The following is a 27,470-nucleotide window of genomic DNA, read 5'->3' on the forward strand; positions in this document are numbered from 1 at the left end:
TCTTTACATGTGTAGGATTTCACTCTGGTATAAATTCTCTTATGTTTAACAAAGTTTGAGGATGTGGTAAAGACGGTGCAACATTCTTCACATGTCAAGCATTTTGCTCCAGCATGAATTTGCTTATGTTCATTAAGGATTGAGGACCATTTAAAGGCTTTATCACACTGTTCACATATGAAGTTCATCTCCAGTATGAATTATCTTATATTTATTAAGCATTGAGGACCAATTAAATGCTTTGCCACATTCTGCCACATGTGTAGGGCTTCCCTCCAGCATGATTTTTCTTATATTTATTCACCAGTGAGGACTGTTTAAAGGTTTTGTCACATTCTTTACATTTGCAGGGTTTATCTCCAGTAATAATTTTCTTCTGCTCAATTCAGGTTTCTGGACCATCCACAGGCTTTGCCACATTCTTCACATTTGTACAGTTTCTCTCTGGTATGAATTCTCTTATGTTTAGCAAGTTTTGAGAATGAGGTAAAGAATTTTGCCATGTTCTTCACATTTCCAGGGTTTCTCTCCAGTATAAATTTTCTCATGTTCATTCAGGTTTGTGGACCATCCAAAAGTTTGTCACATGGGTAGGATTTCTCTCAGGTATGAATTTTCTTATGTTTATTCAGGTGTGAGAACCGTTTAAAGGCTTTGTCACAATCTTTACATTTGTAGGGTTTATCTACAGTATGAATTTTCTTATGTTGACTCAGGAGTGAGAACTGTTTAAAGGCTTTGTCACATTCCTTGCATTTGTAGGGTTTAGCTGTGCTATGAATTTTCTTATGTTGACTCCGATCTGTGGACCGTCTAAAGGCTTTGCCACATTCTTCACATTTGTAGGGTTTCTCTCCAGTATGAATTTTTTTATGTTCATTCAGGACCCTGGACCGTCCAAAGGCTTTGCCACATTCATCACATTTGTAGGGCTTCTCTCCAGTATGAACTTTCTTATGTTCATTCAGTTTTGAGGACTGTCTAAAGGATTTGCCACATTCTTCACATGTGTAGGGTTTCTCTCCAGTATGAATTCTCTTATGTTTAGTAAGGGTTGTGGACCTATTAAAGGCTTTGCCACATTCTTCACATTTGTAGGGTTTCTCTCCAGTATGAATTCTCTTATGTTTGGCAAAGTTTGAAGATGAGGTAAAGATTTTCCTGCATTCTTCACACGTGATGGGTTTCTCTCCAGCATGAACTCTCTTATGTTTAGTAAGGGTTGTGAACCTATTAAAGGCTTTGCCACATTCTTCACATTTATAGGGTTTCTCTCCAGTATGAATTATTTTATGCTTAGCAAAGTGTGAGGATGTGGTAAAGATGCTGCCACATTCTTCACAAGTAAAAGGTTTCTCTCCAGTATGAATTCTCTTATGTTCATTAAATATTAAAGACCATTTAAAGGCTTTGCCACATTCTTCACATGTGTAGGGTTTCTCTCCAGCATGAATTACCTTATGTTGAGTTAGGTGTGAAAACTTAGGAAAAGATTTGCCACATTCTTTACATTTAAATTGTTTCTCTCCAGTATGTCTTGTCTTACGTTTGTTTGATTTTGAAAATTTACTAACAACTTTGATGTTTGCTTTACACTGAAATATTTCGCTCTGGGTAGTTGACAAGCATTCATTAAATTCATTGTAACCTCCTTTCTGCAACTTACAGTCATTCAAACTTTTACAGCCTTTTCTTAATTGTAAATTCTCATGTCTACATTTCTCATATCTTCTCAGTATAAGATTGTGGAATGAATCTTCTATGCCCTGCACTGGCCAACGGTCTTGGGTGAAATGAGAACACACAGCTGAAAGGAATAAAAATTACAAATTATCCCACTTAGTATATTCATATAAATATACTTTGTAAATCTTATGAAATTATTCAAACTACATTAGTTAGATGGCATAACAAAATCCCACAGGCCATAATTTCTTTACAGACATATACATGTAGCAAACATGTACTAAAAAAGATGCCTTTCTGTGAAACCTATAAATGAGTTAATTGTATGCAACGCCTCAGGTAAGCAAAATGCCAAGAGCCACATTGAACAGGAAGGAATGTTTGCTACATTTACCCACCAACAGCTCTTCCTCCTCCCCAATAGCACTATGCCATTAGGAATGAAGTGTCAACTCTTGGCTTCTTCCTTTAAAGAGAAGAAAAATACTGATACAGATATCCTTACTTCTGGCTTTTGGGTGTCTTTACAGAGCCTGGTTTTTGTCTCCAATACCACAGAGTGCTGAAATGGTGGTATACTTTGGGAGGACAGATTGGGCCTGCTGAAACCAAATGTAAATGTTTCAGGAGCAGACTGCCATGCTAAATACAGGCAAGAGGTGGAACAAGTGATTAGAGACTGTGTTTTTTTTTTGTTTTTAGAGACAGTCTCGCTCTGTCACCCAGGCTGGAGTGCGTTAGTGTGATCTTGGCTCACTGCAACCTCCGCCTCCCAGGTTCACGCCATTCTCCTGCCTCAGCCTCCCGAATAGCTGGGACTACAGGTGCCCGCCATCATGCCCGGCTAATTTTTTGTATTTTTAGTGGAGACGGGGTTTCACTGTGTTAGCCAGGAAGGTCTCGATCTTGTGACCTCGTGATCCGCTGGCCTCGGCCTCCCAAAATGCTGAGATTACAGGCGTGAGCCACTGCGCCCGGCCCTAGAGACTGTTAAGAAGGAACATGAACAAACACTTTTAACTGAAAAGTAAACACAAAATTCCAGAGAAGACACATCGTTAGAAGATGTATGAGAGGTTACCATAATCTCCTTCAAGGACAATTGGTTTCAGACCATGTCAAGAAAAACCTACATTGTAAAGATTGTGACAAATAGTTTTTTGTTAATGTTCAAATAACAACCAAACATTACAATGTACACAAAATATTAGAACAACATGGTCCAGGCCGGGCGCGGTGGCTCAAGCCTGTAATCCCAGCACTTTGGGAGGCCGAGACGGGCGGATCACGAGGTCAGGAGATCGAGACCATCCTGGCTAACACGGTGAAACCCCGTCTCTACTAAAAAATACAAAAATCTAGCCGGGCGAGGTGGCGGGCGCCTGTAGTCCCAGCTGCTCGGGAGGCTGAGGCAGGAGAATGGCGTAAAACCCGGGAGGCGGAGCTTGCAGTGAGCTGAGATACGGCCACTGCAGTCCAGCCTGGGCAACAGAGCAAGACTCCGTCTCAAAAAAAAAACAACAAAAACAAAAACAAACAAACAAAAAAACATGGTCCAACAATTTTAAAATTTTCAGAAAAGGGGCCGGGCGTGGTGGCTCACGCCTGTAATCCCAGCACTTTGGCAGGCTGAGGTGGGAGGATCACAAGGTCAGGAGATAAGAGACCACTTGGCTAACATGGTGTAACCCCGTCCCTACTAAAAATACAAAAAAACTACCTGGACGACCGGGCGCAGTGGCTCACGCCTGTAATCCCAGCAGTCTGGGAGGCCGAGGTGGGCGGATCACAAGGTCAGGAGATTGAGATCATCCTGGCTAACACAGTGAAACCCCGTCTCTACTAAAAAATACAAAAAATTAGCTGGGCGCGGTGGTGGGTGCCTGTAGTCCCAGCTAATCAGGAGGCTGAGGCAGGAGAATGGCGTGAAGCCAGGAGGCAGAGCTTGCAGTGAGCCGAGATTGCGCCACTGCACTCCAGCCTGGGCGACAGAGCGAGACTCCACCTCAAAAAAAAAAAAAAAAAACAAAACAAAAAAAACAAAACTACCCGGACGTGGTGACGGACACCTGTAGTCCTAGCTATGTGGGAGGCTGAGGCAGGAGCATGGTGTAAACACAGGAGGCAAAGCTTGCAGTGTGCCAAGATCATGCCACTGCACTCCAGCCTGGGCGACAGAGTGAGACTCCAACACACACACACACACACACACACAAACACACACACACACATTTTCAGAAAAGACCAGGCATAGTGGCTCATGTCTGTAATCCCAGCACTTTGGCAGGCTGGGGCAGGCAGATCACGAGGTCAAGAGATCAAAAACATCCTGGCCAAAATGGTGAAACTCCGTCTCTACTAAAACTACAAAAATTAGCTGGGCATGGTGGCACACACCTGTAGTCCCAGCTAATAAGGAGGCTGAGGCAGAAGAATTGCTTAAACCCTGGAGGTAGAGGTTGCAGTGAGCCAAGATCACACCACTGCACTCCAGCCTGAGTGACAGAATGACACTCCATCTCAAAACAAAACAAAAACAAAAGTTCAGAACAATAATTAAAACTGAAGATAGGCCGGGCGCGGTGGCTCAAGCCTGTAATCCCAGCACTTTGGGAGGCCGAGACGGGTGGATCACGAGGTCAGGAGATCGAGACCATCCTGGTGAACATGGTGAAACCCCGTCTCTACTAAAAAATACAAAAAACTAGCCGGGCGAGGTGGCGGCGCCTGTAGTCCCAGCTACTCGGGAGGCTGAGGCAGGAGAATGGCGTGAACCCGGGAGGCGGAGCTTGCAGTGAGCTGAGATCCGGCCACTGCAACTCCAGCCCGGGAGACAGAGCGAGACTCCGTCTCAAAAAAAAAAAAAAAAAAAAAAAAAAAAAAAAAAAAAACTGAAGATAAACAAAGTTTTAAAATTTGACCAGAATAAAGCTCAATGAGCTAAATGGTAACACAACTAAATATAATTTAAAATATATATATAAATGAAAACATTAAAAATATAAAAAATCACAGAAGTGAAAAATACAAAAATAATGACTGAGAAATTTTTTTTTTCTTTTTCTCTTTTTTTTTTTTGAGACAGAGTCTCACTCTGTCTCTCAGGCTGCAGTTCAGTGGTGCCATCTCGGCTCACTGCAAGCTCCACCTCCTGGGTTCACACCATTTTCCTGCCTCAGCCTCCCGAGTAGCTGGGACTACAGATGCTTGCCACCACACTTGGCCAATATTTTTTATATTTTTAGCACAGACAGGGTTTCACTGTGTTAGCCAGGATGGTCTCAATCTCCTGACTTTGTGATCCGCCCGCCTCAGCCTCCCAAAGTGCTGGGATTACAGGCATGAGCCATCGCACCCCCCAACTGATGGCACTGTGTAACATGAAATAAGTCAGCCAAGAAGAGACAAAAATTGCATGAGTCAACTTACATGAGACATCTAAAGCAGTCTGACTCTAAAATAGAAAACAGAATTGTTTTTGTAAAGCACCAGAAAACAGAAAAAGTAGGTAGTTGTTTAATGTGTATGAGTGTTAAGACTTGCAAGATAAACATATTCCAGAGATAGAGTGCATAACAATATTGATATAATATGACTAAGGTGAATACTTAAAAGTATTTATGGCACGTATATACCTATGTAACATGTTTTTCACACGTACCCCAGAAGTTAAATTGTAATAACAAAATTTGGAAAAAAATGGTATTTAAGATTGTAAAGTTTTGGCTGGGTGCAGTGGCTCACACCTGTAATCTCAGCATTTTGGGAGGCTGAGGTGGGCGGATAACGAGGTCAGGAGATCAAGACCAGCCTGGTCAATATGGTGAAACCCCATCTCTACAAAAAATACAAAAATTAGCTGGGCGTGGTGGTACACACCTGTAATCCCAGCTGCTCAGGAGGCTGAGGCAAAACAATCACTTGAATCTGGGAGGAGGATGCCGTGAACGGAGATTGCATCGCTACACTCTAGCCTGCATGACAGACTGAGACTCCATGTCAAAAAAAAAAAAAAAAAAAAAAAAGATTGTAAAGTTTATGTGTTTTTGACAATTAAAAATAGTATCTAGCCGGGCGCGGTGGCTCAAGCCTGTAATCCCAGCACTCTGGGAGGCCGAGACGGGCAGATCACGAGGTCAGGAGATCGAGACCATCCTGGCGAACACGGTGAAACCCAGTCTCTACTAAAAAATACAAAAAACTAGCCAGGCAAGGTGGCGGGCGCCTGTAGTCCCAGCTACTCCGGAGGCTGAGGCAGGAGAATGGCGTAAACCTGGGAGGCGGAGCTTGCAGTGAGCTGAGATCCGGCCACTACACTCCAGCCTGGGTGACAGAGCGAGACTCCGCCTCAAAAAGAAAAAAAAAAAAGTATCTAAAATCTGAGATACAGACATATGACAGTTTTTGAACTTATCTTCAAGTCGCAAAAGTGTTTCTCCCACACATAAATATAGATTTACAAATAGAGAGTAAAATTAGGAGGATTTCAATGACTACTCAAAACCACAACTGTATACACAAACAGAACAAGTATACAACTCATAAACAAAACAAAAACAATATGCATACAGATAAATAAACACAGACTCATACTGGAAATAGACATATCAGTGATCCATATTTGACTTGTGCTCCAGTCTTACAGTGTACATGGTCGGATGCTGTCAATTATAGTATAAAATAAAAACATCCTTGTCTTGTTCCAGATCTCAAATAAAAAGTTTTCTGCTCTGTCCTATCCAGTATGGTATCAGCTATTAATCTGATCATTATTAATCATATATGGTCTTTACTGTATTGAGGTACATATAATCTATACCTAATTTGTTGAGTTGCTTAAATCACAAAGGCATGTTCAATTTTGGCAATGTTTCTTCTGTATCTACAATAAAAAATAAAGGTGCTGGCCAGGTGTGGTGGTTTATGCCTGTAATCCTAGCACTCTGGGAGGTTGAGGCATGAGGATCACCTGAGGTTAGGAGTTCAAGACCAGCCTGGTCAACATGGCGAAACCCTGTCTCTACTAAAAATACAAAAATTAGCTGGATGCAGTCCAGCTACTCCCAGCTACTCAGAAGAATTGCTTGAACATAGGAGGCAGAGGTTGTGGTGAGCCGAGATCACATCAGTGCACTCCGGTCTGGGTGACAAAGCAGGACTCCATCCCAAATAAAATAAAGTAAAATAAAATATGTCTAGCAGCAAACTGAATTGAAAAGATGAACACTCTCTACACTGATAATTTAAAAACATTGATAATGCTGGGCGTGGTGGCTCATGCCTGTAATCCTAGCACTTTGGGAGGCCAAGGTAGGCAGATCACGAGGTCAGGAGTTCGAGAGCAGCTTGACCAACATGGTGAAATCCCATCACTACTAAAAATACAAAAATTAGCGGGGCATGGTGGCATGCGCCTGTCGCCCCAGCCACTCAGGAGGTTGAGGCAAGAGAATCATTTAACCCGAGAAGCAGAGGTTGTGGTGCACTGAGATCACACCATTGCACTCCAGCCTGGGCAACAGAGTGAGACTTCGTCTCAGAAAACAAACAACAACAGAATTGATAAAAAACTGAAAAAGACATAAAAATTGAAAGATATTTTTCCTTATGAACTGAAAAAACATCAGGAAAGTGGCCATACTACCCAAGGTGATACACAGATTCAATGCCATCTGTATCAAAATACCAATGACTTTTTCACAGAAATGGAACAAACAAGCTTAAAATTAACCAGGACCAACCAAAGACCCCCAAATAGCGAAGGTAATCCTTGGCAAAAAGAATCAAGTTGGAGGCATTACACTACCTGACTCCGAAATATCCTATAAAGCTATAATAAGCAATACAACATGATACTGGCATAAAAACAGACATATCAAACTATCCAGTGAGCTCAGTAATAAATTCATGAACCTAGAGGCAAGTGATTTTCAACAAAGATGTCAAGAACACACATTTGGAAAAAGACAGTCTTTTCAATAAATAGTGCTAGGAAAATTGATTATCTACATGATAATCAAAAAATGAAAGTAGGCCCCTAGCTCTTATGATATAAAAAACCCAATCGCACATAAAGATTTAAATGTGAAACCCAAACCTATAAAGCTATTTGGGTGAATACGGAGGAATGCTTTACCACTTATTACAGAGCAAAGAATTTTTAAGTAACACCTCAAAAGCACAGGCAAAAGAAGCAACATTATGCAAATGGGATTACAACAAACTAAAAACGTTTTGCACAGCAAAGAAAACATTAACAAAGTGAAGAGATAATCTACAGAGTGAAAGAAAATATTTGTGAAATGCACACAAAAGATAAACTTTTAGAATATTTAACAAGCTTAACAACAAAAATAACACGCAATTTAAAAATAGAGCAAAGACATCCCATTCCAAGATGGCTGAATAGGAATGGCTCCGGTTTGCAGCTTCCAGCGTGATCAACATAGAAGACGGGTGATTTCTGCATTTCCAACTGAGGTACCTGGTTCATCTCACTGGGACTGGTTGGACAATGGGTGCAGTGCAGCCCATAGAGGGTGAGCCAAAACAGGGAGGGGCATCGCCTCACCTGGGAAGCACAAGGGGTTGGGGGATTTCCCTCTCCTAGCCAAGGGAAGCTGTGACTGACTGTATCTGGAAAATCAGGACACTCCTGTCCAAATACTGTGTTTTTCCAATGGTCTTAGCAAACGGCACACCAGGAGATTATATCCTGTGCCTGGCTTGCCAGGTCCCACAACCATGGAGCCTTGCTCACTGCTAGCGCAGCAGTCTGATATTGACCTGCGAGGCAGCAGCCTGACAGGGGGAGAAGCGTCCACCATTGCTGAGGCTTGAGTAAGTAAACAAAGCAGCTGGGGAAGCTCAAACTGGGATGAGCCCACTGCAGCTCAGCAAGGCCAGTTGCCTCTATAGGTTCCACCTCTGGGGACAGGGTATAGCTGAACAAAAGGCAGCAGAAACTTCTGCAGATTTAATCGTCCCTGTCTGACAGCTCTGAAGAGAGCCGTGGTTCTCCCAGGATGGTGTTTGAGATCTGAGAACGGGCAGACTGCCTCCTCAAGTGGGTCCCTGACCCCCGTGTAGCCTAACTGGGAGACACCTCCCAGTAGGAGTCGACTGACACCTAATAGAGGCAGGTGCCCCTCTGGGACAAAGCTTCCAGAGGAAGGATCAGGCAGCAATATTTGCTGTTCTGCAGCCTCTGCTGGTGATACCCAGGCAAAGAGGGTCTGGAGTAGACCTCCAGCAAACTCCAACAGACCTGTAGCTGAGGGACCTGTTAGAAGAAAAACACAACAAACAGAAAGGAATAGCATCGACATCAACAAAAAGGACATCCACATCAAAACCCCATCTGTAGGTCACCAACATCAAAAGGTAGATAAAAGGTAGATAGAAAGGTAGATAAAACCACAAAGATGGGGAGAAAACAGAGCAGAAAAGCTGAACATTCAAAAAACTAGAGCACCTCCTCTCCTCCAAAGGATCACAGCTCCTCACCAGCATCAGAACAAAGCTAGATGGAGAATGACTTTGATGAGCTGACAGAAGTAGGCTTCAGAGGGTCGGTAATAACAAACTTCTCTGAGCTAAAGAAGGATGTTGGACCCCATCACAAGGAAGCTAAAAACCTTGAAAAAAGATTAGACGAATGGGTAACTAGAAAAAACAGCGTAGAGAAGACCTTAAATGACCTGAAGGGGCTGAAAACCATGGCACGAGAACTACATGAAACATGAACAAGCTTCAATAGCTGATTTGATCAAGAGGAAGAAAGGGTATCAGAGATTGAAGATCAAATGAGTGAAATAAAGCAAGAAGAGAAGTTTAGAGAAAAAAGAGTAAAAAGAAATGAACAAAGCCTCCAAGAAATATGGGACCATGTGAAAAGACCAAATCTATGTTTGATTAGTGTACCTGAAAGTGATGAGGAGAATGGAACCAAGTTGGAAAACACTCTTCAGGATAATATCCAGAACTTCCCCAACCTAGCAAGGCAGGCCAACATTCAAATTCGGGAAATACAAAGAACATCACAAAGATACTCCTCGAGAAGAGCAACCCCAAGACACATAATTGTCAGATTCACCAAGGTTGAAATGAAGGAAAAATTGTTAAGGGCAGCCAGAGAGAAAGGTCGGGTTATACACAAAGGGAAGCCCATCAGACTAACAGCAGACCTCTTGGCAGAAACTCTACAAGCCAAAGAGAATGGGGGCCAATATTCAACATTCTTAAAGAAAAGAAGTTTCAACCTAGAATTTCATATCCAGTCACACTAAGCTCCATAAGTGAAGGAGAAATAAAATCCTTTACAGACAGGCAAGCAAATGTGAGAAATTTTGTCACCATCAGACCTGCCTTACAAGACCTCCTGAAGGAAGCATTAAACATGGAAAGGGACAACTTGTACCAGCCACTACAAAAACATGCCAAATTGTAGAGACTATCAATGCTAGGAAGAAACTGCATCAACTAATGGGCAAAATAACCAGCTAACATCATAATGACAGAAGCAAATTCACACATAACAATATTAACCTGACTTCAAACTATACTACAAGGCTACAGTAACCAAAACAGCATCGTACTGGTACCAAAACAGAGATATAGACCAAAGGAACAGAACAGAGCCCTCAAAAATAATACCACCCATCTACAAGCATCTGATCTTTGACAAACCTGACAAAAACAAGAAATGGGGAAAGGATTCCCGATTTAATAAATGGTGCTGGGAAAACTGGCTAGTCCTATGTAGAATGATGAAACTGGATCCCTTCCTTACATCTTATACAAAAATTAATTCAAGATGGATTAAAAACTTAAATGTTAGACCTAAAACCATAAAAACCCTAGGAGAAAACCTGGAAATACCATTCAGGACTTGGGCATAGGCAAGGACTTCATGACTGAAACACCAAAAGCAATGGCAAGAAAAGCCAAAATAGACAAATAGGATCTCATTAAACTAAAGAGCTTCTGCACAGCAAAAGAAACTACCATCAGAGTGAACAGGCAACCTACAGAAAGGGAAAAAACTTTTGCAATCTACCCATCTGACAAAGGCTTATATCCAGAATCTATAAAGAACTTAAAGAAATTTTAAAGAAAAAAATAACACCATCAAAAAGTGGGCAAAGGGGCCGGGCGCGGTGGCTCAAGCCTGTAATCCCAGCACTTTGGGAGGCCGAGATGGGCGGATCACGAGGTCAGGAGATCGAGACCATCCTGGCTAACATGGTGAAACCCCGTCTCTACTAAAAAATACAAAAAACTAGCCGGGCGCGGTGGCGGGCGCCTATAGTCCCAGCTACTCCGGAGGCTGAGGCAGGAGAATGGCGTGAACCCGGGAGGCGGAGCTTGCAGTGAGGTGATATCCGGCCACTGCACTCCAGCCTGGGCGGCAGAGCGAGACTCCGTCTCAAAAAAAAAAAAAAAAAAGTGGGCAAAGGATATGAACAGACATTTCTCAAAAGAAGACACTCTCACCCTAATACTGCGCTTTTCCAATGGTCTTAGCAAACGGCACACCAGGAGATTATATCCTATGCCTGGCTCGGAAGGTCCCACGCCCACAGAGCCTCGCTCACTGCTAGCACAGCAGTCTGAAATCAACTGCAAGGCAGCAGCAAGGCTGGCGGAGGGGTGTCTGCCATTGCTGAGGCTTGAGTAGGTAAACAAAGCAGCCAGGAAGCTCGAACTAGGTGGAGCCCACCGTAGCTCAAGGAGGCCTGCCTGCCTCTGTAGACTCCACCTCTGGGGGAAGGGCATAACTAAACAAAAGGCAGCAGAAACTTCTGCAGACTTAAACATCCCTGTCAGCTTTGAAGAGAGTGGTGGTCCTTCCAGCACGGAGTTTGAGATCTGAGAACGGACAGTCTGCCTCCTCAAGTGGGTCACTGACCCCAGAGTAGCCTAACTGGGAGACACCTCCCAGTAGGGGCTGACTGACACCTCATACAGCCGGGTGCCCCTCTGAGATGAAGTTTCCAGAAGAAGGATCACACGGCAACATTTGGCATTGTGCAATATTTGCTGTCCTGCAGCCTCCGCTGGTGATACCCAGGCAAACAGTGTCTGGAGTGGACCTCCAGCAAACTCCAACAGATCTGCAGCTGAGGGTCCTGACTGTTAGAAGGAAAACTAAGAAACACAAAGGACATCCACATGAAACCCCATCTGTATGTCACCATCATCAAAGACCAAAGGTAGATAAAACCAAAGATGGGGAGAAACCAGAGCAGAAAAGTTGAAAATTCTAAAAATCAGAGTGCCTCTTCTCCTCCAAAGGAACGCAGCTCCTCCCCAGCATACAGACCAAAGTTGGATGGAGAATGACTTTGACAAGTTGAGAGACGAGGGCTTCACACAATTGGTAATAACAAACTTCTCCAAGCTAAAGGAGGATGTTCGAATCCATTGCAAAGAAGCTAAAAACCTTGAAAAAAGATTAGACAAATGGCTAACTAGAATAAACGGCATAGAGCAGACCTTAAATAATCTGATGGAGCTGAAAACCATGGCACGAGAACTACGTAATGCATGCACAAGCTTCAGTAGCCAATTCGATCAAGTGGAAGAAAGGGTATCAGAAATTGAAGATCAAGTGAATGAAATGAAGCAAGAAAAGAAGTTTAGAGAAAAAAAAGAAACAAACGAGGCCTCCAAGAAAAATGGGACTATGTGAAAAGACCAAATCTACATTTGATTGGTGTACCTGAAAGTAATGAGGAGAATGGAACCAAGCTGGAAAACACTCTTCAGGAAATTATCCAGGAGAACTTCCCCAACCTAGCATGGCAGGTCAACATTCAAATTCAGGAAATACAGAGAGCACCAGAAAGATACTCCTCGAGAAGAGCAACCCTAAGACACATAATTGTCAGATTCACCAAGGTTGAAATGAAGGAAGAAATGTTAAGAGCAGCCAGAGAGAAAGGTCGTATTATCAACAAAGGGAAGCCCATCAGACTAACAGCAGATCTCTCGGCAGAAACTCTACAAACCAGAAGAGAGTGGGGGCCAATATTCAACATTCTTAAAGAAAAGAATTTTCAACCCAGAATTTCATATCCAGCCAAGCTAAGCTCCATAAGTGAAGGGGAAATAAAATCCTTTACAGACAGGCAAATGCTAAGAGATTTTGTCACCACCAGGCCTGCCTTACAAGAGCTTCTGAAGGAAGCACTAAACATGGAAAGGAACAACTGGTACCAGTCACTGCAAAAACATGCCAATTGTAATGACCATCAATGCTAGGAAGAAACTGCATCAACTAATGAGCAAAATAACCAGCTAACGTCATAATGACAGGAGCAAATTCACACATAACAATATTAATCTTAAATGTAAATGGGCTAAATGCTCCAATTAAAAGACATAGACTGGCAAACTGGATAGAGTCAAGACCCATCAGTGTGCTGTATTCAGGAGACCCATCTCATGTGCAGAGACACACATAGGCTCAAAATAAAGGGATGGAGGAAGATCTACCAAGCAAATGGAAAGAAAAAAAAAAAAGCAGGGGTTGCAATCCTAGTCTTTGATAAAACAGACTTTAAACCAACAAAGATCAAAAGAGATAAAGAAGGTCATTACATAATGGTAAAGGGATCAATTCAACAAGAAGAGCTAATTATCCTAAATATATATGCATCCAATACAGCAGCACCCAGATTCATAAAGCAAGTCCTTAGAGACATACAAAGAGACTTACACTCCCACACAATAATAATGGGAGATTTTAACACCCCACAGTCAACATTAGACAGATCCATGAGACAAAAGTTAACAAAGATATCCAGGAATTGAAATCAGCTCTGCATCAAGCATACCTAATAGACATCTACAGAACTCTCCATCCCAAATCAACAGAATATACATTCTTCTTAGCACCACATCACACTTATTCCAAAATTGACCACATAGTTGGAAGTAAAGCACTCCTCAGCAAATGTAAAAGAACAGAAATTATAACAAACTGTCTCTCAGACCACAGTGCAAACTAGAACTCAGGATTAAGAAACTCACTCAAAACCGCTCTAATACATGGAAACTGAACAACCTGCTCCGGGATGACTACTGGGTACATAACGAAATGAAGGCAGAAATAAAGATGTTCTTTGAAACCAATGAGAACAAAGACACAACATACCAGAATCTCTGGGACACATTTAAAACAGTGTGTAGAGGGAAATTAATGCCCACTAAATGCTCACAAGAGAAAGCTGGAAAGATCTAAAATTGACACCCTAACATCACAATTAAAAGAACTAGAAAAGCAACAGCAAACACATTCGAAAGCTAGTAGAAGGCAAGAAATAACTAAGATCAGAGCAGAATTGAAAGAGATAGAGACACAAAAAACCCTTAAAAAAAAAATCAACGAGGCCGGGCGCGGTGGCTCAAGCCTGTAATCCCAGCACTTTGGGAGGCCGAGACGGGTGGATCACGAGGTCAGGAGATCGAGACCATCCTGGCTAACACGGTGAAACCCCGTCTCTACTAAAAAATACAAAAAACTAGCCGGCCGCAGTGGCGGGCGCCTGTAGTCCCAACTACTCGGGAGGCTGAGGCAGGAGAATGGCGTGAACCCAGGAGGCGGAGCTTGCAGTGAGCTGAGATCCGGCCACTGCACTCCAGCCTGGGCGGCAGAGCGAGACTCTGTCTCAAAAAAAAAAAAAAAAAAAAAATCAACGAATCCAGGAGCTGGTTTTTTGAAACGATCAACAAAATTGATAGACGGTTAGCAAGACTAATAAAGAAGAAAAGAGAGAAGAATCAAATAGACAGAATAAAAAGTGATAAAGGGGATATTACCACCAATCCCAAAGAAATACAAACTCCCATCAGAGAATACTATAAAGACCTCCACGCAAATAAATTAGAAAATCCAGAAGAAATGGATAAATTCCTGGACACAATACACCCTCCCAAGACTAAACCAGGAAGAAGTTGAATCCCTGAATAGACCAATAACAGGTTCTGAAATTGAGGCAATAATAAATAGCCTACCCACCAAAAACAGTACAGGACCAGACGGATTCACAGCTGAATTCTACCAGAGGTACAAAGAGGAGCTGGTAACATTCCTTCTGAAACTATTCCAATCAATAGAGAAATTGGGAATCCTCCCTAACTCATTTTATGAGGCCAGCATCATCATGATACCAAAGCCTGGCAGAGACATAACAAAAAAAGAGAATTTTAGACCAATATCCCTGATGAACATCGATGCAAAAATCCTCAATAAAATAATGGCAAACCGAATCCAGCAGCACATCAAAAAGCTTATCCACCACGATCAAGTTGGCTTCATCCCTGGGAGGCAAGGCGGGTTCAACATACGCAAATCAATAAACGTAATCCATCATATAAACAGAATCAAACACAAAAACTGTATGATTATCTCAATAGATGCAGAAAAGGCCTCTGACAAAAGTGAACAGTGCTTCATACTAAAAACTCTCAATAAACTAGGTATTGATGGGATGTATCTCAAAACAATAAGAGCTATTTATGACAAACCCATAGCCAATACCATATTGAATGGGCAAAAACTGAAAGCATTCCCCCTGTCCTTTTTTTTTGAGATGGAGTCTCGCTCTGTCACCCAGGCTGGAGTGCAGTGGCATGATCTTGGCTCACTGCAAGCTCTGCCTCCTGGGTTCACGCCATTCTTCTGTCTCAGCCTCCTGAGTAGCTGGGACTACAAGTGCCCACCACCACACCTGGCCAATTTTTTCTTTTTTTTTTTTTTAGTAGAGACGGGGTTTCACTGTGTTAGCCAGGATGGTCTTGATCTCCTGACCTCATGATCCGCCTGCCTTGGCCTCCCAAAGTGCTGGGATTACAGGCATGAGCCACCGCACCTGGCCAGGAAGCATTCCCTTTGAAAACTGGCACAAGACAGGGATGCCCTCTTTCACCACTCCTATTCAACATAGGGTCAGAAGTTCTGGCCAGGGCAATCAGGTAGGAGACAGAAATAAAGGGTATTCAACTAGGAAAACAGGAAGCCAAATTGTCCCTGTTTGCAGATGACATGATTGTGTATTTAGAAAACCCCATCGCCTCAGCCCAAAATCTCCTTAAGCTGATAAGCAACTTCAGCAAAGTCTCAGGATACAAAATCAACGTGAAAAAATCACAAGCATTCCTATACACCAAAAACAGACAAACAGAGAGCCAAATCATGAGTGAACTCCCATTCACAATTGCTTCAAAGACAATAAAATACCTAGGAATCCAACTTACAAGGGATGTGAAGGACCTCTTCAAGGAGAATTACAAACCACTGCTCAATGACATAAAAGAGGACACAAACAAATGGAACAACATTCCATGCTCATGGATAGGAAGAATCAGTATTGTGAAAATGGCCACACTGCCCAAGGTAATTCATAGATTCAATGCCATCCCCATCAACCTACCAATGACTTTCTTCACAGAATTGGAAAAAACTACTTTAAAGTTCATATGGAACCAAAAAGGAGTCTCCATTGCCAAGATAATCCTAAGCCAAAAGAACAAAGCTGGAGGTATCACACTACCTGACTTCAAACTGTACTACAAGGCTATAGTAACCAAAACAGCATGGTACTGGTACCAGAACAGAGATATAGACCAATGGAAGAGAACAAAGCCCTCAGAAATAATACCACACATCTACAAGCATCTGATCTTTGACAAACCTGACAAAAACAAGAAATGGCAAAAGGATTCCCGATTTAATAATTGGTGCTGGGAAAACTGGCTAGCCATATGTAGAAAGCTGAAACTGGATCCCTTCCTTACACCTTAGACAAAAATTAATTCAAGATGGATTAAAGACTTAAATGTTAGACCTAAAACCATAAAAACTCTAGAAGAAAACCTAGGCAATACCATTCAGGACATAGGCATGGGCAAGGACTTCATGACTAAAACACCAAAAGCAATGGCAACAAAAGCCAAAATGGACAAATGGGATCTAATTAAACTAAAGAGCTTCTGCGCATCAAAAGAAACTACCATCAGAGTGAACAGGCAACCTACAGAATGGGAGAAAATTTTTACAATCTACGCATCTGACAAAGGGCTAACATCCAGAATCTACAAAGAACTTAAACAAATTTACAAGAAAAAAATGAAACAACCCCATCAAAAAGTGGGCACAGGATATCAAAAGAAGACATTTATGCAGTCAACAGACACATGAAAAAATGGTCATCATCATTGGCCATCAGAGAAATGCAAATCAAAACCATAATCAGATACCATCTCACACCAGTTAGAATGGCGATCATTAAAGTCAGGAAAAAACACCGGGCGCGGTGGCTCAAGCCTGTAATCCCAGCACTTTGGGAGGCTGAGACGGGCGGATCACAAGGTCAGGAGATCGAGACCATCCTGGCTAACACGGTGAAACCCTGTCTCTACTAAAAAATACAAAAAACTAGCTGGGCGAGGTGGCGGGCGCCTGTAGTCCCAGCTACTCGGGAGGCTGAGGCAGGAGAATGGTGTAAACCCGGGAGGCGGAGCTTGCAGTGAGCCGAGATCTGGCCACTGCACTCCAGCCTGGGTGGCAGAGCGAGACTCTGTCTCAAAAAAAAAAAAAAAAAAAAAAAGTCAGGAAAAAACAGGTGCTGGAGAGGATGTGGAGAAATAGGAACACTTTTACACTGTTAGTGGGACTGTAAACTAGTTCAACCATTGTGGAAGACAGTGTGGCGATTCCTCAAGGATCTACAATTAGAAATACCATTTGACCCAGCCATCCCATTACTGGGTATATATCCAAAGGACTATAAATCATCCTCCATTAAAGACACATGCACATGTATGTTTATTGCGGCACTATTCACAATAGCAAAGACTTGAAACCAACCCAAATGTCCACAATGATAGACTGGATTAAGCAAATGTGGCACATATACAACATGGAATACTATACAGCCATAAAAAAGGATGAGTTCATGTCCTTTGCAGTGACATGGATGAAGATGGAAACCATCATTCTGAGCAAACTATCACAAGGACAAAAAACCAAACACCACATGTTCTCACTCATAGGTGGGAACTGAACAATGAGAACACTCGAACACAGGGTGGGGAACATCACACACTGGGGCTTGTCGTGGGGTGGGGGGAGAGATAGCATTAGGAGAAATACCTAATGTAAATGATGGGTTGATGGGTGCAGCAGGCCAGCATGGCACATGTATACCTATGTAACGAGCCTGCATGTTGTACATACGTACCCTAGAACTTAAATTAAAAAAAAAAAAAAAACAGAAAGATATTCTGACACAACTTACAAAAACAAAGACTGAGATCATTATGTTAAGAAAAAAACAGTAAGGCCGGGCGCGGTGACTCAAGCCTGTAATCCCAGCACTTTGGGAGGCCGAGACGGGTGGATCACGAGGTCAGGAGATCGAGACCATCCTAGCGAACACCGTGAAACCCCGTCTCTACTAAAAAATACAAAAAACTAGCCGGGCGCGGTGGCGGGCGCCTGTAGTCCCAGCTACTCGGGAGGCTGAGGCAGGAGAATGGCGTAAACCTGGGAGGCGGAGCTTGCAGTGAGCTGAGATCCGGCCACTGCACTCCAGCCCGGGCTACAGAGCGAGACTCTGTCTCAAAAAAAAAAAAAAAAAAAAAAAAAAAAAGAAAAAAACAGTAAAAAAGAAAGATATTAATTAGTGATACCAATATAAAAATCAGTCAAAAGTATAGAAACAGTAAGTAAAATGGTGTTTTCCAAGAGCTGAAGAAAGAGAGGAAAAGGGCAGTTTGTTTATTGAGTATTACATTTTACTTTTGTAAGATAAAATTAATCTAAAGATCCACTGCAGGCCGGGCACGGTGGCTCAAGCCTGTAATCCCAGCACTTTGGGAGGCCGAGACGGGTGGATCACGAAGTCAGGAGATCGAGACCAGCCTGGCTAAGCCGGTGAAACCCCGTCTCTACTAAAAAAATACAAAAAACTAGCCGGGCGAGGTGGCGGGTGCCTGTAGTCCCAGCGACTCAGGAGGCTGAGGCAGGAGAATGGCGTAAACCCGGGAGGCGGAGCTTGCAGTGAGCTGAGATCCGGCCACTGCACTCCAGCCTGGGGGACAGAGCAAGACTCCGTCTCAAAAAAAAAAAAAAAAAAAAAAAGAAAAGAAAAAAATACTCTGACATAGAGCTCCTTAATAACACAAATATTCCAATGTCTCCAAAAGCAATGGAACAGCAGTCACATCATGCAGCCCCTTATAAGCGATAAAGTGGATGGACATTAGCTCTCCCTGTAAACTTAAAGGGAGATCAATAAAGCAAAAAGAGAATTCTTTGAAGATTTAACAGCATGGGACAGAAAAAATGCAGCTTTTTCAGAAATTATTTTCATTGGAGCAGAGCTTCCCAAACTACCTGTTTTTGTTTTTTTTTTTTTTTTTGAGATAGAGTCTAGCTCTGTCACCAGCTGGAGTGCAGTGGTGTGATCTTGGCTCACTGAAACCTCCACCTCCCAGGTTCAAGTGATTCTCCTGCTTTAGCCTCCTGAGTAGCTGGGACTCCAGGTGTGCACCACCATACCCAGCTAATTTTTGTATTTTTAGTAGAGACAGGGTTTCACCATGCTGGCCAGCATGATCTCGATCTCCTGACCTCGTGATCCACCCGCCTCAGCCTCTCAAAGTGCTTGGATTACAGCCGTTAGCCACTGCACCAGGCCCCAAACCACATTTTAAGGCCTGGCTTCCTTCTTGACCTTTGGTCCCCTTGCCTGTGTCCTCTGCTTCATTCACTCTCACCTACCTGGGGGTCTGGCTACGATCTTACGTATCTTCACATTGTAGGGCTCTTTTCTTTGTTCCAGGCAGGTGACCAGGTCTGGGTTAGAGATAGCAACACCTGTTTTATTAAAAAAAAAAATAAGAATAACATGAATATTGATGGGGATTCTCCAATTACCAACCTAGTATTATGCTAAGCAGAATAGAGAGATATTATGGAAGATTCTAGAAAATTAATCCAAAAATTGTTTCCTGATAGAATCTTTAGAATATTTAAGTATTTTAAATCTGCAGATTCCAAGTTCCACTACCCAGTACTACTGAATAAAAAATAACTAGTGCAAATTGGATTTTAAGATGTGGGAAACAATATTTCATGTCCTTGAATTTCTAGAATTACCACTAATCTAGAGTGAAGGACTCAAATTAGCTCAAGAAAAGAGAAGGTTTATGTAAAGATAAAACATAAAAGTTTCCAGGAGAAATTTTTCAAAGGAATAAAATAAAGCTCTGAGATGAATTAAGAATTATGTATTAAAGTTATCCTCACCCAGGGAGACCAGGTTCCTGTAGTTCTCCAACATCACATCTCTATACAAATTCTGCTGGGCAGGGTCCAGGCATTTCCACTCTTCTGGAGAGAATTCTATGGCCACATCCCTGAATGTTAAGAGTTCCTGAAAATATATACGTATCAAGTGACAGAGGTCTTAATTTGACTACAGGTGAAATGAGTTAAGAGAGCTAGTTCTGACATGTGACTGACTGGGATTATCTGACAAAATAACTTTCAACACAGTAATGTTCTCTAAAGTATTCTATAGCTCTGCAGAAAAAGGAAGGCATTCCAGCAGTTTCTGTTGCTGCAATCAAAATAATGGGCTACACTGACACGCCCCTACCAAAACCAAGCAGAGTAGGCCCTGTGACCTCCTGGAACAAAGGGTGAACTCACCTTTCAGTAAAGTATCTGGAAGCCCTCATGTGTGACCCTGGCCTCACTGTAGAATCATGCAAGGAACTGAATTTTAAAAATAAGGATGTTTTCACCCAGAAAAATAGACAGGATCTGTGAAGAGGGCACAGCTGATAGTTTCTCTTCAAACTGTCCATGTGATCCTACTGGAAGACTGGGCTGAGGGTCACTGAGCTAAGCACTGCCTCTCAAGCTTCAATGTACATATAAATTATTTGATATTCTAGGTGTCACTGTAAGTAACAAAATTCTGCAGGTTTGAAAAGGGTCCATGAATTAGCTTTTTACAGCAAGTCTCCTGTTAATGTTGATGCTCCTCTCTCTAGACCCATTATAGTACCACTCAGTTAGAGAAAGCAGACACAGCACACAGAGTCCCTTACCCCAACACCATTATCACAACACAAATACTTTTTATCCCAAGACAAGACCACCAATCATCATTCTGAAACATGGCATTCTCTGTAGACCCCATAAGGTTACAGAAGTTGGAAATGGTGGCAATGTCTGAGTTAAGTCTGCATCTGAAAAACAACATGTGCACCTGCATTAATGCCATCTTTATGGGGCATGTAATATGTGCTCAGACGTATGTCACAGAGCACTGTGATGGGAAGCTCACATTATGTGTGTTAATTCTCATAACATTCTGGGAGGTAGACACTAAGTGTCCCATACTTCCCAGATTTAAATGCAGGGCCCAGAATTTTCATTTCCTTTCTGTTTCCCTTGACTGATTTTTTTTCAATGTATAGAATAATAGCTAAATATAAATAGATGGGAGAGAGCCAGAAAGAAAGTGTTAAGTACAATTCAGAGGAATTTTTTATTTTTGTGTTTGTATTTACTTGGAGACTTGTAAGAAAAAGCCACTGAAACTGCAGGGATGAAGAACAGGTTGCTACGTGGGATGTTTCTAGAAACACTAGTTTTAATTTTATAGAAAAGATTTAAGGCCTCAAGGTAAATAGTTTTTCCCTATTTATTGGCTTTTGGGTTTCAGAAAATTGTGGGCACCAGCTCTGGAGAGAAGGTAGGAGTAGCCACCCGAAACTCTGATCTCCTCTACTAATCAGTTCTGTGAGAGATTTCAGTGTGGCCTCAGACCTGGACGAGGACCAGAAGAGGGTGGATCTCAGCAGGGATGGGACAGAAAGTGGGCCCTAGGCCTCTGCTCTCTATGTTACTAAGTACTTTCGTTTTGTCTTTTCTAAGCCTGCCCAAGACAAATTTGATTCCCAGAATTTGTGAAATTTTAATCTATTTTAGCCACTTCTCTGTCTTTTGTATAACATACAGTAACAAGGAATTTAACCAAAATCCTTATGTTTCTCTAGAGCAATTATATTAGAAGTTAAATATTTACTCTTAGCAAGGTAAACACAATACAAATAATAACAATTTCTCTTCTGTCAATGAATAGCCATTCACGTAGTGGCATCAAAACTCATAAAACAGACTGGGTGCGGTGGCTCACGCCTGTAATCCCAGCACTTTGGGAAGCTGAGATGGGTGGATCACAAGGTCAGGAGTTCGAGACCAGCCTGGCCAATATGGTGAAACCCCATCTCTACTAAAAATACAAAAAAAATTAGCCAATGTGGTGGAGGGCGCCTATAGTCCCAGCTACTCATGAGGTTGAGGCAGGAGAATTGCTTGAACTGGGGAGGTGGAGGTTGCAGAGAGCCGGGATAGCACCACTGCACTCCAGCCTGGGTGACAGAGAGATACTATCTATTTAAAAAAAAACAAAAACAAAAAACCTCACAAACACAGTAAAGGAGAAGTAGCCCAAAGGAAGCTTAAGTTGCCTGTACAGTTTCCATCTTTGTACTGAACACATGATGCTGAATTCAACCATTTATTCATGTGCTCTAGACTGCAAGTTTGATGGTAGTAACCATGACTGCTTCATGCCTTTTTCTAATGAACATCTGAAATAGAAGCAATTAGCTTATTGATCAGTTTGAGTCTTCAGAGCTCCTCATTTTTCACCAATACCAGAAAACTGGAGCAACTCTTATCTGGGTACAAACCAAGGGGATTCTTTCTGTGAGGGGAGGAACAAACCCTGGATGAATCATTTCTCTTTCTCTGAAATGGAAGCAGAATCAGACCTTGGGGTCAGACTGACCCCAGTCTGCAAAGGACATCGTCAAATGTCTCAAATACTCACAGATGCTGGTGAGAGTGTCCCCAGCGACCCTGGGCAGATGCTGCCCCCATAGTGATCCAGGCAGAAGAGACAGACTGACTGTGGAGTGCAAACAGAAAATGGAACAGCCTTGGTGGAGCTGCAGATCCTGGATCCAGATGTGAAAGCCCTGTCCCTTTTCAACTAACTCTAAGGCAAAGGGAAGGACAAAAGCACTCTACTCCAATAACACAGTCTACAGGGAGGCATAGTTGTGACTATGGCTCTGGAGATTTTGTGGCCCTGAGCTCCCACTGCTAAAGTGCTTGTTTACACTTACAGAATCTGCCACAGGATTCTGTTTACACCAGAAGTCTCGCACACAGCTATACCAGGTAATTGGAGAAGATCTGGAAAACTCAAAGGGCTCCACTCTGAAAGTGGGGCTTATGATGTCTATGTTGACCTCTCATGATGCAGAAAATGCCTTCTGTGAGTTTTCTGTATGTCTTTCGCCCAAAGTCTGGCCCAGTCTTGGGAATCCTAGGCAGAGGCCAGCTTTTATGTGCAGATTCTAGGTAGGATTAATGTGCCTCAGCATTCTTAGGGGTTATAGCAAGCAGAGTAAAACTAGGAGAGATCCCCTCCTGGAGACTCCTTCAACACTTTCTAAAGAGTATTTTGGCCGGGCGCGGTGGCTCACGTCTGTAATCCCAGGACTTTGGGAGGCAGATCATAAGGTCAAGAGTTTGAGGCCAGACTGGCCAACATGATGAAACCCCGTCTCTACTACAAAATATAAAAATCAGCTGGGCATGGTGGCATGTGCCTGTTGTCCCAGCAGGAGAATTACTTGAACTTGGGAGGCGGAGGTTGCAGTGAGCTAAGATCGTGTCACTGCACTCCCGCCTGGCGACAGGGTGAGATTCTGTCTCAAAAACAAACAAACAAACAAACAAACAAACCATTTTGATCTAAAAGGAAAAAGTTGGGGTAAACATAATATAAGAAGAGAGTTTATTTGAGCCAAAGCTTGAAGATTGCAACCCTGGACCATAAAGCTGCCCTGAACATACACTCCAATTAGAAGCCATTACAAGTATATTTTTAAAGGCAAAAAGAAAGGCACGGGGAACTGACAGAAAGCTGTCAGAAATTCTTACTGGTTTATAGAAGTAACTTTGGTTAGTGATTGGCTATATATGTTGTTAAGCTATAAGGTGTGGGTTATAGTGTCCAGTATGGCATTATTAGGTTAATTTATATCCATTTGTGGCAATAGCAAGTAATTTCAAAAGACAAAAGAGTTCAAGGAGGGGAACAGTAGGACTGTGGTCTCATTTTAACACATCACTGGTTCTCATAATTAAAAGAACTTGTATTTCTCAAATAAAAGTTCTGTTCTTCTCTCAAATCCCAGGACATAAACTCAGAATTTGGAACTGCACATTTAAGACTTGGAGGGCTGGTAAGCTACGCACATTTGTGGGCATTTGGGCAAGGGGAGAAGGGAGAGAATTGAAGTTCTCAGGTTTAATCAATGCACATGTGTGATCCTGGCTGGATTTATGGGCCCCATGATCTCTGACTCAGTGTCAGATCTGAAGATGCCTGGTGCACTGAAAGAGGTGCAAAAACTGATTGCTATTTTAAAAAGTTATTTTTGTAGAAAACTAACTGCTATAGAAGGGACTGCAGATCCCAAATAGAGAGATCATTTCGTTTGCAGCTTTGGGGAGCACTTTGCTGCACTTTGTCACACAATTGTGGGTTGTGACCGTAATCCTGAGAAAGAAGATTTTTCTCTAAGATGAAGCCTGGTGGGCACTTTTTATATAAGATCTAGTAATTCTTGACAGTGTGTGGAAAATATAACTAACAGCAAAATCATCTACAATCCTAAAATACTCTCCACAAAAATAGAACTGCAAGAAAATGTGTTATAGAATTAAACAAAATGTGATGTGCATTACAGGCAATCTACTAAGAGATTTCCAAAACAAAGAGAAACACCCTAATTAGCTCTCAAGTAGAAGACTTGACAGTACCATGTATCATACACAGTTTATTACACTTTCACTAGTAATGTGGAAGGTCATCTGGGTTTTCTAATTGGTAATATTCAAAGGGAAAATAAACTTTCCACAGCTTAGTGACGGAAGGCAGATTTTGACACTTGAAGGCAGGTACCTGCTGAAAGCAACCTCCTACTCTTCTACAGAAATTGTGGAATAAGGTGTATATTCTTGCTATTCATATTTCAAAGCAATAGTTCCATGTCCTAGATAAAGACAATTTTGAGTCAAAAAAGACAAATCACCTAGTTAACAGATTAAAATGATTTATATATATTTCAAATAAGCAGAGAAAATATTTAAATATAAAAATTTTCGCCGGGCGCGGTGGCTCACGCCTGTAATCCCAGCACTTTGGGAGGCCGAGACGGGTGGATCACGAGGTCAGGAGATCAAGACCGTCCTGGCTAACACGGTGAAACCCCGTTTCTACCAAAAAAATACAAAAATTAGCCCGGCGCGGTGGCGGGCGCCTGTAGTCCCAGCTACACGGGAGGCTGAGGCAGGAGAATGGCGTAAACCCGGGAGGCGGAGTTTGCAGTGAGCTGAGATCCGGCCACTCACTGCCTGGGCGATAGAGCGAGACTCCGTCTCAAAAAAAAAAAAAAAAAAATTCAAACTAAATACTTTAAGGGAGAAGACCAAAAATTCTTCCCTCATTCTAAAGAGAAAGCATTAAGCCTCTTCTGATTTGTATTTGGTCCTATAACAGCCAGGTCTAAAGGCATGGTCTTGAATTCACCAACGTCTGAATTCTTGTGGCACATGAGGGATGCACTCGGGCAAACTGTGTGCACAAGAAAGAGGATTTGTGGCGAAGAAAAGCGCGGAAGAAAGGTGCTATCAAGATCCTTGAGTGGGGGCAAGGCAGGATTGACGAAAGGACTGGTTTGTGCTACAAGATCAGCTCAGCCCAGGCAGGGCTAAGCTCTGATTCCTGAGTCCATAAAGGCAGAGGAGATTAGGATCAGGTGGTCCAGAAGCCTAGGTGGGTGAAGAAAACAGATTCCTGCTACAGATCTGGGGTTGAAATGAACCAGGAGTCTTCTGGGCAGTGTGTGTGTTTTTGACAGAAAACTATAGGAGCAAAGCTGCCATGGCCACAATTCCTGAGGGGTAGAACCCTGTCCTAGGACGGGTGTGGCCGTGCGAATGCCCAGTGGGCGTGCTCAGGAGTGGGTTAGCATTGGGTGGGGGCTGGCAGCAGGGTGCAGGGAAAGGACATTTCTCAGAACTCCTCCTTTCCTCTTAAGTTCCCAGTCCCCTTTCCCCGGGAGGAGACCTGGAGGAACCCGACAGTGCCCAGCAGGACCGCGCATGTGCAGAACCCACTCGCGCCTCCCGCAGACACCAGGCGACTCCCTCCAGCCCAGGCTCAGCCACGTCTTTCTTCTGACAGAAAACGTGCGGAGTTTCCTCAACACCTGTCAATGCTCCAACCCCAACGGGGTGTCCAGCAACTCACTAACGACCCTACCCAGAGTCAGCGCAGACCCACAAGCTCAGCGCTCTTCCCGCAACTGCCCCCCTGCAGACACCAGTCCCTGCCTCTGGACACCCGTCTTCATTTCTGAACGTCTGCAACAAACCAGGGGCGCCCACACCCTCCTCAAGTTCCATAATGTGGCAGAACCACTCACAGAACCCAGCGAAGCGCTGTGCACACGACACCAGCGTATTCTAAAAGGTGCCGCTCAGGAACGGCCACGCGGAGGAGGCGCTCAGGGCAAGGGGACCGGTGGAAAGTTGGGGCGGGCGGGCGATTTGCTTCCCTTCCTCACACACCTCACAAAAGCCTTTCCTTCAAGACCAACTGGCAGCCCCCAAACCACGAACCACGGGGGCGCTGTCCCACTAATGAGTCCCCGTTTCCTCACATGAACTCTCTTTTGACGGGGCCTCCATCTCACTCTGAAAAGGGTAAAGAAGGGACAGGACCCCGGACCACAGCTCCTCCCAGGCAGGCACCGCGCACGCCGCGCCGGTGTCTTCCCGGTGAGCTCCTCACCCCACAGCCCGGGGAAGGTGCGGGGCTGCGGTCGCAGAGCTGAAAGAGGACGGCTGCAGGCTGGGCAGAGCCGCCGTGCGGGGACCGACAGGAGCCCGGGTCCCTCACCGGAGGGGACTGAGGACGGAGGGCTGAGCGGCAGCAGCGGGGACTCCGTTCGCAGACTCGGTCCCGCCGCCGCCATTTCCCGCCGGTTCCGATGAGACCTCCCCAGCCTTGGGACGCCCTGCCCCGCACACTCACCATTTCCCCACTTCAGGGGTATCCGGGAGTCTTAGCTAGGAATCATCCAATACCCGCAGGTCACAGAGCAACGGAGGCTGAGGCTGTGGCCAAATCACTGAGGACTCCCAGAACCGACTAAGCAGAGAGATGAAGCCCCCAACCCAAGGCCTGGCAGGAGCCAGACGCAAAGACCGCGCCACATCCCGGAAGCCACCGCCTCCTCTCTGGCTGCGTGCCTGACTGGGCAGTTCTCATTCCAGCGCCCTGATTGGATATGGCTCCAATCTCCCCGCCCTCAGACCTTGAGTGACAGAAGTTGCAACCACACACTCCACGGAATGTGGCGAGAGTGACAGCCTGGGTCCTCCAGGCACTTTCAAGCGGGGCTTTCTCTCCCTGCTTGGCCTGGCACAGCCCAGGGGTCATTTTTTAACCTTGTGATGTGTAAGGTGATGTCCACTTAGAAATTATACACGCACGCACACACAGACGTACACACACAGACATATACGCGCGCGCACACACAGTCGCACGCCACGTACACAGTCTCACACACACAGTCTCACACACACACGCACAGCCCATCCTTCCTCCAGG

The 27,470-nt window shown here is 43.6% G+C and overlaps 2 protein-coding genes across 2 annotated transcripts in view; one reads left to right on the top strand and one right to left on the bottom strand.

Moving 5' to 3' along the window:
* Positions 1–27,470, top strand: part of LOC105483931 (zinc finger protein 721) — a 177,736-nt gene that overhangs the window by 83,881 nt on the left and 66,385 nt on the right. The gene's annotated exons all lie outside the window — the stretch shown is intronic.
* LOC105483804 (zinc finger protein 141) lies at positions 23–27,104 on the bottom strand. The gene is made up of 4 exons (XM_071093942.1): positions 26,892–27,104; positions 20,006–20,132; positions 19,478–19,573; positions 23–1,807 (listed from the first exon to the last, which is right to left on the bottom strand). Exons 1-4 carry the CDS (start codon positions 26,892–26,894, stop codon positions 603–605), a joined length of 1,431 nt encoding a protein of 476 aa, XP_070950043.1. The 5' UTR covers positions 26,895–27,104; the 3' UTR covers positions 23–602.

Source organism: Macaca nemestrina, chromosome 3 (genome assembly GCF_043159975.1).
Source record: "Macaca nemestrina isolate mMacNem1 chromosome 3, mMacNem.hap1, whole genome shotgun sequence".
NCBI classification, from domain to species: domain Eukaryota; kingdom Metazoa; phylum Chordata; class Mammalia; order Primates; family Cercopithecidae; genus Macaca; species Macaca nemestrina.